The 15,430-nt window shown below is 40.2% G+C and overlaps 2 protein-coding genes across 4 annotated transcripts; one reads left to right on the top strand and one right to left on the bottom strand.

Moving 5' to 3' along the window:
- The first annotated feature begins 299 nt into the window (after positions 1-299).
- Positions 300-14,807, top strand: LOC131777768 (E3 ubiquitin-protein ligase TRIM71). 3 transcript variants are annotated; one of them, XM_066171375.1, is made up of 9 exons: positions 300-392; positions 9,782-10,118; positions 10,290-10,622; positions 10,855-11,040; positions 11,475-11,664; positions 11,811-11,989; positions 12,716-12,874; positions 13,242-13,382; positions 13,453-14,807. In XM_066171375.1, the coding sequence occupies exons 2-9, from the start codon at positions 9,882-9,884 to the stop codon at positions 14,029-14,031; spliced, it is 2,004 nt and encodes a 667-aa protein (XP_066027472.1). In that variant the 5' UTR covers positions 300-392; positions 9,782-9,881; the 3' UTR covers positions 14,032-14,807. The 3 variants fall into 3 exon arrangements, with proteins under 3 accessions (XP_066027472.1, XP_058950093.2, XP_058950092.2); XM_059094110.2 differs by lacking the exon at positions 300-392 and adding an exon at positions 5,502-5,940; XM_059094109.2 differs by lacking the exon at positions 300-392 and adding an exon at positions 7,885-8,101.
- LOC131777766 (E3 ubiquitin-protein ligase TRIM71) lies at positions 1,040-6,006 on the bottom strand. Its single transcript, XM_059094107.2, has 4 exons — positions 5,404-6,006; positions 4,157-4,377; positions 2,764-3,700; positions 1,040-2,336 (listed from the first exon to the last, which is right to left on the bottom strand). Exons 1-4 carry the CDS (start codon positions 5,969-5,971, stop codon positions 1,810-1,812), a joined length of 2,253 nt encoding a protein of 750 aa, XP_058950090.2. The 5' UTR covers positions 5,972-6,006; the 3' UTR covers positions 1,040-1,809.
- Positions 14,808-15,430: the final 623 nt, after the last annotated feature.

Genomic DNA, 15,430 nt, shown 5'->3' with positions numbered 1-15,430 from the left:
CGCGCGCGTCTATTAGTGGTAATCCGCTGGCTAAAAGAATACGGGCGCTAACACCTACGGAAGCGGGTTTGGACGTCGGTAATTTTGGGATAACTCGTTTTTTTCTTCTTTTTTCGTCGATCAATAAACTAAATATTATGAGTATTTGGATATTTTTTATGAAAAGCTTCCCCCCATGACCTCCCATCACCTAAAATTGCCAAAAAAACACGAAATGCAGGATTGACCGGAGTAAACTGGACACTAAAAATAATCGACAGAGGAAAACTGGATTCTATATACAATGAATGCCTGGCGATATTTGAGTGAAGACCAGCTATGCCAACAGTCGTTTGAAGACAGGCCAGAGCCCACAACTAGAGAAGAAAATCGCAATGTGGATCGACTCTTTGGTAAGTCTTTTACATTTTCTTTTTATTTGGCTATCACTCGAAGATGATTTTTTTGTGCAGAAGCACGGATAGGGGTGTTCTTGTCGGAGCATAAACAAGCTCAGGGACTAGCTACAGGCGTCAGCGATATGTTTTAAGAGATGTGGAAACAACCTTTTTGAAAAACTTAATCCTTATACTTCCGCAAATGAGTTGATGTAGTCCAGGGAGGTTGATGTATACCGAGGAAGTAATGGCTTTGCGTTGTTGTGTTATAAGAGACTCAGCGAACCCGTCGCGAGAAATCGACTAATATATGCCTCCATATTTGACACGGATGGCTTCGCTACTCTGTGGAAATAATCGATTATGAGGCTTTCAAAAACTTGATATGATCCTAAATTATGTTCCTATTCGAATCAATAACTGCCAAATCGATAAAACCTGGCACTGCTTTCATGGGAAATGCAGCATTACAGCGATTGTAACTGTATAGGAGGCAATGTGTAACGCAACGTATAGTTAACACTTTGTCAGGGTATGGCATTGCCCTACAAGATCTAAACATTTTTGGATGTTATTGGACCACAAAACAGGAAATTTATATCAAGGACAAAACAGAGAAAGAAGTTTTATTAGTCTTGCTCTATTTTTTTACCAGGCTCAAAGCTTAATCACCATCCTTCTTATTGTATTTACAAGAACAGAACAGTTTAAAAGAGCAAACAACAGAACAATACAACAGACCATGAGGTCTTTGTCAAATGCTTCTGGGTAGTATAATTATGTCACACAACAACATCCACAGGTGTAGAAAAACATTATACCAAGCAAAGAGTAGGTAAAAAGTGCCTTTGGCAAATAGGCTATAGCCTGAAATATAACACATTTTCTATCTTAGAAGGAAAGTTTTATTTTTCTCATATTTAACATCTAGGGTTTTTTTTCGGTTTACAAGCTGTCAAATCCTACAGAAGTAGCCATTGCTCGTGTCTCTACATTTAACAATTTAGCAATATTTCAGTTGGTGATTTTCTCCTGTTTACTGGTCACCAAACCATTGACATCAGTCGTCAATGGCTTTCTGTTTACATGCTTTTCTAGTAAATTATTCTAAAGGAATGCTTTTAAATAGCCATCGGTGACTACACAAATAATTTACTACCTTTGGTTGACAGATAGTTTGTACAAACATTTGTCTTCTGTTTGCAGTCCATCTTGAGAAATAGATGAACATATGTTTATTTACTTTTATTCTTACTGTAACTTAAACTGGTACTTTGTTATTTAAAGTGATTCACTCTTAAGGTGATGAATGTAATTTTAGTTTTTTGCAAAACTGTGCAATCTATTAGTAGCACACTTCCCGGCCAGTATGTACTAAACCGCCTCCAGCTCACACAGATTATTGTATCATAGTGACCATATTTGACTGTGATTAATACACCTGAACCCTGTGATTATGCCTGTCAGCCACTATAACTCGCCCATCCTTTGTCAAAGCAACACCACTTGGGAATTTGAATTCACCCTCTCCATCTCCTTCACTGCCAAATGTGGCATAAAATTTCCCATCTGGTTGGAAAATCTGCACTCTGTGGTTTTGGAAATCACCAACGATTATGAATCCCTCGGAATCTATCGTGATTCCTGCGGGACGGTCAAGCTGCCCATCGCTGCTACCTTTTCCACCAAAACTTGAATGGAACTTGCCACTGGAGTCAAACTTTACGATGCGGTTGTTTTCTGTGTCGGTTACCAAGCAACTGTTGTCTTCAGTGACAGCCACGTGGTTTGGGCTATTTAGCTCCCCGTCTTCATTGCCTTGGGAACCAAACGTCATGATGTGGGTACCATCCATGTTAAAGAGTTGTATTCTGTGGTTGTCTTTATCTGCCACGAGTAAGTTGCCATCTTTGGTTAACGCCAAACCAGCAGGATGATTTAGTTTCCCGTCCTCAGGTCCTGAAAATTCGAGAAAGATCTTCCATCAATTTGGCTTAGTTGATAAAATGGAACTGAATGATGTTTCCAGATTGATGGAAGTATGTTGTGCAACATGCTTAACATTTATGTTGAACATAGAGGTCGTAAAGTCGTGGCAAAAATTTCTTATTACGTTTTAGACGCATGGCTAACGGTTTACTTGTCGGATGTTCTTCCACTGAACTATCTTTTAGTTGTGTTGGGCTGTTCAAGCCTATACAGAGCAAGTATCTTAGAAATCGCCAAGACCAGCTGATATTTCGTTTTCCATACCTCGTTTGTCAATAAAAGAAAATATGCAAGCGTACTCTATCCATGAAAATCCTATTGTCAATTTCAAGGAATTTTCTCGACAAGGAGAACGGATGAAACTTCCTAAGGTACTATTTGCAGGCATTGCGCTTACCTTTCGTTCCAAACTTGCCGATAAATTTTCCCTCGGGACTAAACAGCTGTACACGATGATTATCCCAGTCTGAAACGGCAATTATTCCATTTGTGTCTACCGCAATACCGCAAGGATTCTGAAACTGGCCATCTTTGCTTCCACGGGATCCAAAATCTTGAAGATGCTTTCCAAGTGCGTCAAACTTTTGAACTCGACAGTTGACGAAGTCTGTAACGTAGATATTTCCTTCCTGGTCGGTAATTACGGAGCAGGGTTGCTTGAATTCCCCGCTCTTTGTTCCTTGAGAGCCAATCTTCATGAATGTTGGTCCAACCTTTGTGTAATCAATCCCTTCCACCACATTGACGCTGAAAGGACTTCCTTCAACCTCGCGCCCTCTGATGGTCACATACAAATCATGTTTGCCGTGCGTGACTGGAGTGTAACGCACTCTCCAGCCGCCATCTCCGTTGTTCGTGACTTTGTTTCCAAGAAAGAACCCCTCAGGTGCTTGGACTTTTACTTGCAGTGGACATGTATGGCTGCCTTCAACCGATGTATTCCCGAAGCGGTCTTTTGTCTCGACGATAAAGGACGACTCAACACCGACTTTCCCCGATTTGGTCCCGAGGCCCCGTGCGCTGCACTTAGCGGTAAACGTGACACTAGATGCCACCCGACCCATCGTGGTTGCCACATTCTCCACAGCTTCCGAGTCTAGGATGTAATCGATGACGTCATTTTCTTCTGGTTCTTTGTAATCCAGTTTGATGGCGTTGAGTTCATCAAGACGATCTAGCATCAGTTGTCGAAGTTGGATGATTTCAACTTCATTTCCATGCAGAACTACATTTTCCACGAAGTCTCTGGAGCTGGTGTACTTGAAAAGTTCCGTCTCTAGTTGGTTTTGTTGATGGCGGAGCACAGCCTCTTTCTCTTGCTCCAGGGCGTCAACCTATCGAAGAAAACATGCAATGAATTCAATGCAGGTTAAGTAGTGGAGAAGGTACAATGTATCCTTGAATTCGTGAACAAGAGAAAAAAGCATGGAGGCTTGGTCTCAATTTGTACTGAATTAGAATTTCTAATCATTTCCTATTTCCCCACTGAGGAAACCAACGTATTCGTTATTTTTTTCATCAGTTTTTTCTCGCTATTTTAAAATCATTCCAAGGAAAGTAATGATTTTCCGTGAAGTAAATTTGATGTCATTGTAAGTTGAAGAGTAAGATAATATAACGTATTTCAATTCTAAGTTAAGAGCTCGTGGTCTAGTGGTTTCCCTGTATTTCGCGATTGCAAAATACAGTTCTTCACAGGAGGAACTTCTCTTACTTCACGATTAAAGTTTTTGGTCCTGGTGGGTTACCATATTTTCTTAGATATGTGGCTCCCACAGTTACTCACTTACCCTCGCCAGTATTTCTTGTTTGCGGCTGACAATGCGCTTCACGCATTCTTCCGCGGTGCCACATATCTCACTTTTAACAGCTTCTGCACGTGCGCGTAGCTTAGCTGCCATGGTCTTGACCTCGTGTACAGCATCATGGACAGGAGGAATCTTCTCTTCGATGCAGAATTTAAGTCGCTCATCTATAAGAATCTTTCTTTCTTCGAGTGCTTCTTTTAGACCTAAAAGAATTTTTTTTAAAGATTAAGTTGTTAAAAGAGGTATTACTAACTCATTTTCCATAGAACTATAAAAGCTATCCTGTTCCCTTTGGTCCATCAAGGGAAGCATGGAGACGCGTCATTTCTCAATTATCTGAAAATTGTTTTAAGACAGCCTAGTTCCTAGATGCTCTCACTCTTCCGTAATTGTCCGTGCGTAAGTTTAGGAAGGAGTGTCCTCATGACTCAACTTAGAGTCCAGGCTTAACTGAGCGGAGAATGTTTATTTATTACACCCTGCCAATCAATTTAGTCTGTCATCATTGTCTTAAACGAGCCTGAAATACGCATTTGTATAAGTCAAGAGAAGATTCAGCTCATGAGCTCTCTCAATTAGATTAAAAGTAGGAGATTCTATCCAGTCCTCCAATTTAATTTTTATTCTAAAGAAGAATTCCCTTTTGGTTCAAATAAAAGTTAAAAACTTTAGACCAATTCGAGCTGTTTTGATTTTCTCCAAATGACCACAAGTTACTGTAGCTGGTGCTCTTTTGACTTTTGCATGTCTCTATTGTCATAACCTGTTAAAAATTTGTGAAAAAGTATTCTGTGATGTTTGGTCAAACAATTCTTTTAACGCAGGTCGATATTTACGATCATTTGAGCAAATAGCCCTCTCAATTTACGTTTTATTTAAATAAAGTTTTACCTAGACCGTTTTCTTTTAGTTTGAAAGGCGCTCAAACACGCTCGTGACAGGAATAAATTTATTCTTGTGACTTTCCTTAACCTCATGGAAAACGTAAATTTCGTCTCAATAACATATCTATACGGTAACTTAAATCTGATCTCAAAATTGCGTTTTTGATAACTGAAATGATTTTCAAAAACGGTTTGTAATTTTGAAAGTATACTCAAATTTGCAATATTGCCAAAAGAAAACTTTATAAATTCCCAACCTATTTTTAAAATCAAAAACGATACCAGGGAGAGGAATAGAGACATGGGAAGTCTATTGCTTTCCAAGCTCTATAATTATAGTCATACCTGTATACTTGTGTCCTCGATGATCAAGAATTGTGCATTCCCGGCAGATGAGACAGTCGCATGGGACGCAGTAAAACATGAACATCTCGTCCGTATGTTGTCCGCAGAAGGATGGACGATGTAGAGTCTGTTTGTCGGCTTGCAGTGTGTCAAGCGACAGGATGCGGTGGTCCTTCGTCACTCGTATTCGTCGGTGAGCCAAAACGCAGTTCGAGCACAGAAACTCGGCGCACTCCAGACATCGGGACGTCGCCGCTGCTTCGTCCTCGCAGTTTGTGCAATGAAGAGTATACTCTTTGCTTGATTTGACGGACAAATGATCCAGCGCGTTTGTCAGAAGGAAGTTGTTCGGGAGAATGTGGACTCCCTCGGACGGAATTGGAGTCAGCTTTCGGCAGAGGGGACAAACGATCGAGTTCGTTCCTGCCCCGATTACGTCGTAGCTCTCCAGACATTTCCGGCAGAACGAGTGAAGACATTGCAAGATTTTTGGATCGCTGAAGATGTTCTTACAGATAGGGCACTCTAAGGACTGAGGTGAATATTTTTCATCTTTCACTGTTGCCATTGTTTGTGGGAGTGATTTGGGAAACGCAAGTTTTGCTCCCCGACTGAATGCGATAATTTTTTAATCACACTCTTTCCGCTTCACGCTCCGTTCACTTGACTTCTTGCTGTGTGAGGTAATCTAATAAATGATTGATTTACTTTTTCTTCTTCAATTAAGTTAATTTAATTGATAATTTTTAAGAAAAGTTCACTCAAATCTTATGAAATACTAGGATTGAGTGTCTCTTCAAGTATTACAGTCGAAACTTCCACTACGTTGAGTTTTCTAAATTTTTCTTTATCGGTTAATTACGTAGATTTCGTGTTATGCATGGGCAGTCAATCCTACGCGGGGGCCAGAACCCTTTTTATTTTTTCCGCTAACATCCCAGGATATAATATATTTTAGGTTTTATCGCTTGCCCAGCGTAAGTTGCGTTTCGCAGAATTTAAGTCAGTCGTTGAATTTACCGTGTACATTCATTTCTGATAGAATGTTAGTTTTTCTAAAGCGTTAAAGCGTGTTAATGACTTCTTAGAGGGAGTATGCAGGTACCGACACATTATTTGTGATTTTAACAAGAAATTTTTGTTTTGCGCGTGACGGTGGCCGTTAGGAGATTACAATCCTAAGTGAGCTCTTGGTTTTGGCCAACGAGGTTGCTTAGCAACTTATGTACGTCCAAAAGTGTACATTGCGCCCTTAATTGATTTGTTGTTAGAGCTTGTTGTGGGTACTTCAGCCTGGAGCGAAAAGGGATTCTGCTACTCAGGTTATCCCTTAGCGTTTTTCTGGGCGTTTGCTGTTGCAGATTAATACTGGAGAGATAAATTGTGGGAGTGAAGTGTCTTGCCTTAGAACAAAAACAAAGTGACCTTAACCAGGATTAGAACGTGTATTTCTGAGTTCCGAACATTAGTTTTAAAAGCAAGGACTGCTTCTAAATTTACCCAAATTAATTTATTCATAAAGTTACTTTAAGTACTCCAAAAGCTCTTTCAGCTGATCGTGGTTGATATAGAGCCCTTCTAGATTTATTGCCGTGAGACTTATCTAATAATATCACAGCGGCCAAAAAAAAAAAAAAAAGAAAAATTTTTAAAGGAACCAATGACTCTGAATTTGCCTGAAGCGCTGGAAAACGTGAGTGACTGGATTGTGATTGATTTAGGTTTTGCATCTGATACTTTGAGAGGTGGTGCAAGTTTTCTAGACCAATCACAGAGCGAAGTACAGTAAAACCAGAACCGTGTATACAAGGGTAATCCTGGTATATCTGTTTTGGCGGGAAAGCAATCTATAAAGCACCTCTGGAGGGCAGGATAACTGTGTGCGTTTTTACGTATTTCGCTGACTGGTCGCATGCATTTCCTTTATTAAACAATTAACGACTGAAAGGGTCTCGGTCGATAGTATGGTTTGTGGTTCGATGGGCATTGAAATAACAAGGTTATCAAACATTTATTGTTATGTCCAGAAATAAGAGGAAATCAAGGACTAAAAACCCAATCTAACACTCTGAAATGTGATTATGATATTTCCTCTTTTAAACGAGCACCCAAGTCAAATAATACTTTATCCCTCTAAGCTAGAATTATTACCTTATCATAGCATGTGCTTTCAAAGAACATGGAGAATTTTTGACATAACGTCTTAAATCTCGAGTGGATTTTTAGCCCACGTTCAGGATTAAATTAAAACATCTAACCTCCTACTTCAATACTTCAGAAATAAAAGTAGCAAACAAAAATACTTCAAAGTTTAAAAAAGCTATTTTTGGGTAATTTCTTCTTATATGAGACCAAAACAAGTCTGTCATGTAAACCCATATCATTACATCACACCGAGCATTAATCAGCCAATCAAAGCGCCTAGCACCCGTGAAATCAACCCGCTAAGTTCTTTGACGACTCTACTGGCTTATTGGTAAACGGAACATCGTAAGGACGAGCCTTTTAAGGGGCTCTCACTGTGGTTTCCATGTAATTCTTCCGCAAAACTCTCCGCCAGTATGGGATCTGTGCCGGTGAATAAAATCACCGATCACTACCAACTTACTTGTGGGATTTGCAGCGAGACGTACAAGAATCCCAAGGTTTTGCCATGCCTGCATTCTTTTTGCCAAAACTGTCTTGATTCTAACATAAGGTATGAATCATCCACTTGTAATTTTCTGAAGGTAATATTGAGAAATTTATCGTTTGGTTCTCACACCTTGCTTGAAAAAATGCGAGGGAAGTGAAAGCTGAAGACCTCCTTAAAAAGCTTTTGGCCTTTGGCCCTTATAGCTTTGTCAAAGCCATCTTTGCCAGTGCTTCGCTGTATCAAATTAAATTGAGTTATGTCTAAAAGGCCATCTAAGCATTTTCCCTTTACGTACGTGAAATATCCTGCCGTCTTATCTCAAAAAGTTCACAATATAACAGAAAAACTGGTGATATTTATCTGACTTTAAATTAAGCTGTGGATGAAAGATCAAAGTTGTTTTGAATATTTAAACGCGAAAAGATTTCAAAAGTTAACGGGTACCAGAGAGATCATAGGTTAATTTTCTCGCCACATTGGGGAGACAAGTTCATAGCGGAATTCAACTCTAGAGACTTCAACTACTCATTAATCTTATCACATAAAAGAAACTCCAAAGTAGAGAGAAAATTTTTTTTCAGTAATAAATATTTTTAAAAAATCTTGTTCACTTTTGTTGCAAAACAAAGGGTGGGAAAATTTTTATCAATTTTTAGTTGGTGTTTTAAGTCACGCATACTGCACCTTTTCTTGAAAGTTAACTTACCATGACATGCTTGTTTGCTTTTCTCGTGAAAAATATTTTCTAGTTTCCCAATTTTTTGCAAGAAAAGAAAGAAAAAGAAATATATCTGCAATTTTTTGAGTGCTTAGAAGGGTTATGGCTTGTTTAGGAAACACCAAAATGCTCGGTTGCATCTGAAGTTGGTCATGAAGAAAATATTTGGCAGTACAGAGCTAGTACAGGAAATTTTGTGCGTCAAATCTTGAATGGCGAACATACTCATTTTTGCTACCGGAAGGCGCCCCTAACGAAATTCGTGTTCAACAACATGTATTCTTTGATCAAAGACCATTTGGACATCGACTTCGAATTAATAGTGTTGTCGAGGACGAGCACATCTGCTGACGTAATACACAAATCCCTCCACAGTAATATTGCTTATCTCCTATAGCAATGGTCTATTTGCTCTCTGAAGCAAAAACATTTGGATGCACCTCCTTTGTTTAAAGTTTCTTGAGTTCCTCTTTCGTTGAAGTAACTTTGCGTTTACTTTATTTACAAAAATAATTATTTCCAATTTGTGGGTTTTCGCCCCTCCCTCTTGATTTTCCAGCGAAGTTTGAACAAAATAATTGTTGGGCCCAATTCACTTGCATGCGCACACGGACCTGTAAAACAGTTATGTAAGGTTTACAATGTGAACCGTGGTTACGATCTTTTCATCAGAATTTATTTAACATTTTTCCTGTTTGTAATTCATCTACAGGTAATCTCAAATTTAAAGTTGTAAATAAAAAGGTCGTTCTTTGGGTTGTTTTCCCAACCTAACATTTTCTTGAAAGTTTTACAGCAAAAAGGGAAGGATGAAAAAAAGGGTGGCGAAGGTTGTTCAGAAGAGAACGGCTGTTATTTCCCTTTAATGGGTCTTTCATAGCAAACTATCTCGATGAGTCATTGAGCCCGCGCTAGTTTGGGACAGTTTGCGCGCAATTATAGGCAGAATAGAATGCGCAATACAATGCGAGGAAATCAACTCTAAAGCGCGGAAAACATACTGTGTATCTTTCCATCATTTATAGACCTCAAGACCGAACCCTCGTTTGCTCAATATGTCGCCTGGTTGTGCCTGTTCCCGCCAAAGGTATCGAGGCATTTCCGCTGAATTTCTTCATCAACAACATGTTGACAGTGTTAGCTGTGCAGAACCCAACAAAATGCACCAACTGCGAGGATAGTTCCCAGGCCACAGCTCGGTGTCTTGACTGCGTGGAAAACCTCTGTACAAATTGCGTGGTTGCCCACAAAAGAATTCGCCAGACAAAAGATCACAGGATTTTGTCTTTTGAAGAAATCCAGGCAAATGAAGTGAAGGAAATTATTCGCTGCCCTTCATTTTGCTCTGTGCATCCACGAGAGGTATATATGAATAAACAAAGATAATATTTGGTTTATATAAATCGTTCTGTTTACAGCTCTTTTACTTTGGAAATCAATAACGTGGTTGCTTTTTGCGCTTCTTAACATTATTATCTGAACATGTTTTGTTTCAAAATTGAAGTTGCTTCATTATTCGCCCAAACATCTCAGGTACTCAAGTACTTCTGTGAATCGTGTGACGAAGCCATATGTCGAGACTGTGCTATCTACGAACACAGAGAGCACATCTATGTGGATCTTAAAGAAGCTGTCAAGAAATACAGGTCATCTATCACGGCTCTTCAAGACAAGACCAAACGCAAGATTCCAGTCCTCCGCGCGGCTGTCGAGGAGGTACATGACGTCACGAGAGATTTGAGAGAGAGGGTTGAAGTAGTACGTGACACCATTCATAACACCATTCAGAATCACATCCGGGAATTAGAAGAACAGGAACGACAACTCATTGACCAGCTTGAAAGCATTTCCAGCTCCAAAGAGAAGGTAGGATCTTCAGACAGTTATACAAAAAGACTGATATTCTCACATGAGCTGTAAGATGACTCTGTGCTGCTGATGTCCATGTGTTCCAGTTTCTTTGCATTTTTGCAGGATCAGGTCATTTTAAATCACGCATTACACACCGCAAGTTTTTCTTATCAAACATTTTTAGATTCTCTGTGAATTATGGCAAATTGGAGAAGGGAAAATGACGCCTCATGTTGTTTGTTTTCAGGTTTTAACTTCTCAGCAGGAAATTCTGGAACTAGACTTAGAAAACCTGCTTAGTAGCTGCGAGTTCACAGAGAATGTGCTCAGGTATGGAAACGAGGCTGAGATAATGTTGGTGAAGCCGCAGATGGTCAGCAGACTCCAGGGGCTTAACGATCACGAGTCGCAGTGTGAACCGGAAGAAAACGAGGTATTGTATTTAACCAATTGTCAACTTTTTTGTTCTTATGCCATAAAACTACAGACCTCGGAAAACAGCAGACTTGCGAACGAGAATAGGAGACTGTGAAACGGTAGCCCCATAAAAGCATTTTTTTGATATAATCTTCCCTAACTTGATTTAGACTCGAGACTTAAAGTCAGCATTCCTCAAGATTGTCAAAACTTGGTGTATATGATTACAGACCAAATTGAACTCCACTCGGTCCTATGACTATTATTAACGCGGGATTACCAAAGAATCGACAAATCTAAGCGGTGTGTCCTTTCCCTCGTCCTACCCCTGAAGTCAATGGTTCCTCGCCCTCTTAAATCCCCTCCATGAGAAGGGACGCCCACCCATGAGGGATTCTGCTCTCTAAGCAATGTAAAAGTTCATTGGCCGAAAAAATCATCTTTCTTTAGGTAGTTGAGTTCTCGTCCAGTGACCAGCAGCTCTCCGAAGTCATTGCTCAGCTCGGTCAAGTCTCCACCAGTTTCGTGTTCCCTATGCTGTCATGCGCAGAGGGCCCCGGGCTCAGCCGAGCTAAGGTTGGGCACAAGTCAACGTTTACAATCATTGCAAAGGATAGAAATGGCGAACCATGTACCTCTGGTCAGTAGATATTATAGTTAAAAATGTAATTTCTCCCCAGTGGGGTTGTGTGCCCTAAGAAAGAGAGAATCTTCAGGTTTTTTCAATTTTCAAAGTGTAACCTACATTAGTCAGTGTGTCAGCTGACATCATACCTCACTCTGTAGGAGGGGACCAGGTGTCAGTCAAACTTCACTGTCCAAATGGTCCGCCGATCACAGCCGACGTAGACGACAATGATGATGGCACTTATACGGCTTCCTTCACGCCAGTCTCAAAGGGAGATCATCAAATCACGGTTCACATCCGGGGTAAACCTATTCAAGGAAGTTCCTTTGACTTACAGGTCTGGTCTGATTTTTTAAGTATTTGTAATTATAGCTGTTTTGGAAGCTCCTTTATAATCTTAGAGTTAACATCAACCAGGCTTGGTTAGTTCATGTTATGGAGCACCGGACTGCCGTGTGGTAGGTCGAGAGTGCGAACCTAAGACCTGACCAACACTTGTGGTCTTATGATAACTGAATAGAAAGTGCTGCCTTTGCTCTGACATCTGCAAACGGTTAGACACTATAGTCTTCTTGGATAAGGACGATAAACCGGAGGGCCCGACTCCTGCATCTTCTCTGTACTGGTTAGCCAGTACCCACGCAAATCCACGCAATTCTCGCAAAGAGTAGGGTGCGTAACTTACGTTATTGTGGTCTGGCCTTGTTCCAGTTTATACAGACCCCCATTTAAACCAGCTTTAAAGCTGATCTGGGCCAGCCTGTCTTAAAAATCGCATACAATAAAATAAATTTGAACCTGGAAAAAATTTTGGCACTTGCCGGAATTGACGTAATATATAAACGTGAGTTCGTAGATCATCCAGTAGACTTGAAAAAAGTAACATACTGGATCGAAAGATTAATGTATTAAAGCTAGATTACATATGGAAGAGACTTTGAAAAATTATACTCAGTAATATATTGTTTTGTGCTCGCAAATTATGCAGTAGTTTTGAAGAGGATAACCAACAAGATCGAAAGAAAGATAATAAATGTAAACTGAGGTTTGTATTATATTTCAGGTCACGTCAGGAATAGACTTTGAAAATATTGGTCCAATGTTGTTGAAGTTTGCACCCAACAGTAATAAGACTAATGATGAGTACTACGAGCCGTGGGGAGTGACTGCTGACCCTGAGGGGTTGTTTGTGGTGTCAGATCATCACAATCACCGTCTTCAGGTAGGGTTGCGTCCTCTGCGATGTCTCTGCCCCTGGAAAACTATTTACCTCACGGAACAGATAGTCTTTCTAGACTAATAACTCAGCATATTTTGAGCCAATATTGGGTTATTGTTTCGATAAACTAATGATTTACATGATAGAAAATAAATTCTAAATGTTTGGCAAATGAATCTAAGCTTTGTGTTGGACGATTTTCTTGTGCAAACGTGAACTACTTGAGAGGGAACGCATGGATATAAGTATTTGCATTCGATAGAATCTACATAGAATTCTGGATCACAGCATGCTTCGAAACTGTAATGAAAAGTTATCATGCCAAAATCAATGTTAGTTCAAGCACTTTAAATATCGATTTTCAATTCAGATTTTTGACACAAATGGTCGCTTACTGTACCAGTTCGGCACACGGGGTAAAGCAGATGGAGAGATCTGGTACCCAGCGGGAGTATGCTTGGATAAAAGTGGTAACATCTTTGTAGCAGATCATGGAAATCACAGAATACAGGTAAGATTCGTTTTTTACCATTCTACTTTAAGTAGTGTCATATTTTTATCATTTTTTTAACCTCTTTCAGGTTTTCACACGCGAAGGAGAGTTCCTTCGAAAATTTGCTTCAAAAGGCAACGGTCTTGGACAGCTGAAAGGTCCTTGTGGCCTCGCCGTGGACTCAGAGGGTCGGGTCATCGTAGCCGAACGCGATAACCACCGAGTGCACATCTTCGACTCCGATGGCCGAGCGATTATGCACTTCGGCGTGTATGGAGATGGCGATGGAAAATTCAACTGCCCACGACATGTTGCGGTTGACCAGGACGACAGCATTTTAGTGTCGGACGCTGGGAACTCCCGAGTGCAAATATTTGACAAGAAAGGACAGTTTTTAGCAAAGATCGGGGAAAAGGGCAGCAACAAAGGTCAGTTCAGTTGCCCCGCTGGAGTGGCGGTTGATTCAGAGGGACACATCGTGGTGGCGGACTTGAAGAACTTCAACGTGCAGATATTTGATTCGGCTGGTGTTTTTGTAAAGAAAATAGGTGTTGCAGAGGAATCGAAGAATGCCAGTGTTTTTAGCAAACCGACTGGAGTCACTATCTCAGGAAATGGAAATGTTGTTGTAGCTGACAGAGGGCATCATTGTTTACAAGTGTTTTAATCTGAGGACAGATACATAATAATATACACTGGTTGATCGAGCCTGCGATTGGAGGGGACGCAGTAAAAAGTTTTGATTATCACAAGCAAAGGGAAGCTTTCTGGGAACAGATCCGGGGGAGGGTACAGGGTGTAGACTTCTCCTCCCCCCGTCAATGTTTCTTAAATTATTTAGGGTCTTGTGTTAACAAGATGTGTTTTCCAAATCCAGTTTGAAACCTTCCCCCCCCCCCTCCCCGCACACTCTAACAGTGTATCTCAGTGTAGAGTAAGGTTTCATAAAATAAGAACATTCTGTCAACCGATGACCAAGTAAACTCTTATCTTGATGTCAATATATTATCCATGAAGCAGATAATGAGAACTGATAAACTCATCGGCTGGAGAGTCCTTCAAGACATAACTCAAAATCCTTATAGCAATTGTATTAAGAAGTGTGAGAGACTTTGAAGAGAGATTTTCGTATCAGATCTTAGAATGGAAAACATTGTTTTACAGCATTTCATTCCAGTACGTTATTTTCTTAGTGTCTGGCTATAATTCAGCTGCTTCCAGTTTGGAGCCGCTCTTGCGTTTGTGCAAAGAGTGAAAATAGATATTTTGTCGTAGTTTAAGGTAACCTTTCAAAGAAACACCGTTTTATTGCTTAAGTTCTTTAGCGTATGCCTAGAAAGCTGCGAAGTAGGAAAACGTGGTCAAGTACACGAAATAGAGGCTTACTGATAAACCTCTCGAAAGAGAAAAATAAAAACGTCAACGTTTTCTTTCGTGGTTTAACTTGTTATCGTTGAGTCTTGCTTTTCCTTTAAAGTTCCCACTTGGAATTTTGTTTTTAGTTGCGCCATCAGGGACACTTCGAAAAAAAATGGTATGGAAAAAGACTTTACTTGAAAGCCTTTGTTTCCTATATAAATCATTCAAGGGTTTCCGACCAAAGAAATGAGTTCTCATTAAGAAAGTATCAACAGTTGACATTCTCTTGATGCTCTTCACTGTACACAGAATTCATTACATCAGAGCGTAGGTCAGGATGAAATAAATGACCCGCATTTTGGTCCTCGTGAGAGTGATTTTCGCAAATCCTCCCCCTCAAGTGAAACCTTCTCTCCAATGCACCCCGGTCGCGCGCCTGGAAGCCCTGAGAATTGTTTACCGTTTGAGGGCGTAGTAGAACGTCTATGGTCGGAATGGAACGAGACTAGTCTTTTTCGATTAACTCTGATGAAGGGCACTCCCCTCCCATCCTCACAAAAATGAAATGAAATTTTTCAAACAGCTCGTTGCGAAAGTCAGCTGAAACGAAACGAAACGAAATTGTTTCCTGTCATCAGTTTTTCTAATCTGTTGAACCACTCCATTTAAAATTTTGCCTTCAGATTAAAACTTGCTACATTCTACGT

The sequence above is a fragment of the Pocillopora verrucosa genome, chromosome 8 (genome assembly GCF_036669915.1).
Source record: "Pocillopora verrucosa isolate sample1 chromosome 8, ASM3666991v2, whole genome shotgun sequence".
Taxonomy (NCBI): Eukaryota; Metazoa; Cnidaria; class Anthozoa; order Scleractinia; family Pocilloporidae; genus Pocillopora; species Pocillopora verrucosa.
The sequence above is the reverse complement of the archived record's forward strand: the minus strand, read 5'-3'. Positions and strand labels throughout refer to the sequence as shown.

What these genes read in the sequence shown, in the direction of transcription:
- LOC131777768 (XM_059094109.2), top strand. Translation starts at nt 7,965, where the DNA reads ATGGGATCTGTGCCGGTGAATAAAATCACCGATCACTACCAACTTACT. An exon ending in TGTCTTGATTCTAACATAAG is followed by an intron (nt 8,102 to 9,781) that starts GTATGAATCATC and finishes CATCATTTATAG; the next exon opens with ACCTCAAGACCGAACCCTCG. An exon ending in GCTCTGTGCATCCACGAGAG is followed by an intron (nt 10,119 to 10,289) that starts GTATATATGAAT and finishes CAAACATCTCAG; the next exon opens with GTACTCAAGTACTTCTGTGA.
- LOC131777766 (XM_059094107.2), bottom strand. Translation starts at nt 5,971, where the DNA reads ATGGCAACAGTGAAAGATGAAAAATATTCACCTCAGTCCTTAGAGTGC. An exon ending in AACAAGAAATACTGGCGAGG is followed by an intron (nt 3,701 to 4,156) that starts GTAAGTGAGTAA and finishes TTTCTTCGATAG; the next exon opens with GTTGACGCCCTGGAGCAAGA. An exon ending in CGGCAAGTTTGGAACGAAAG is followed by an intron (nt 2,337 to 2,763) that starts GTAAGCGCAATG and finishes TCGAATTTTCAG; the next exon opens with GACCTGAGGACGGGAAACTA.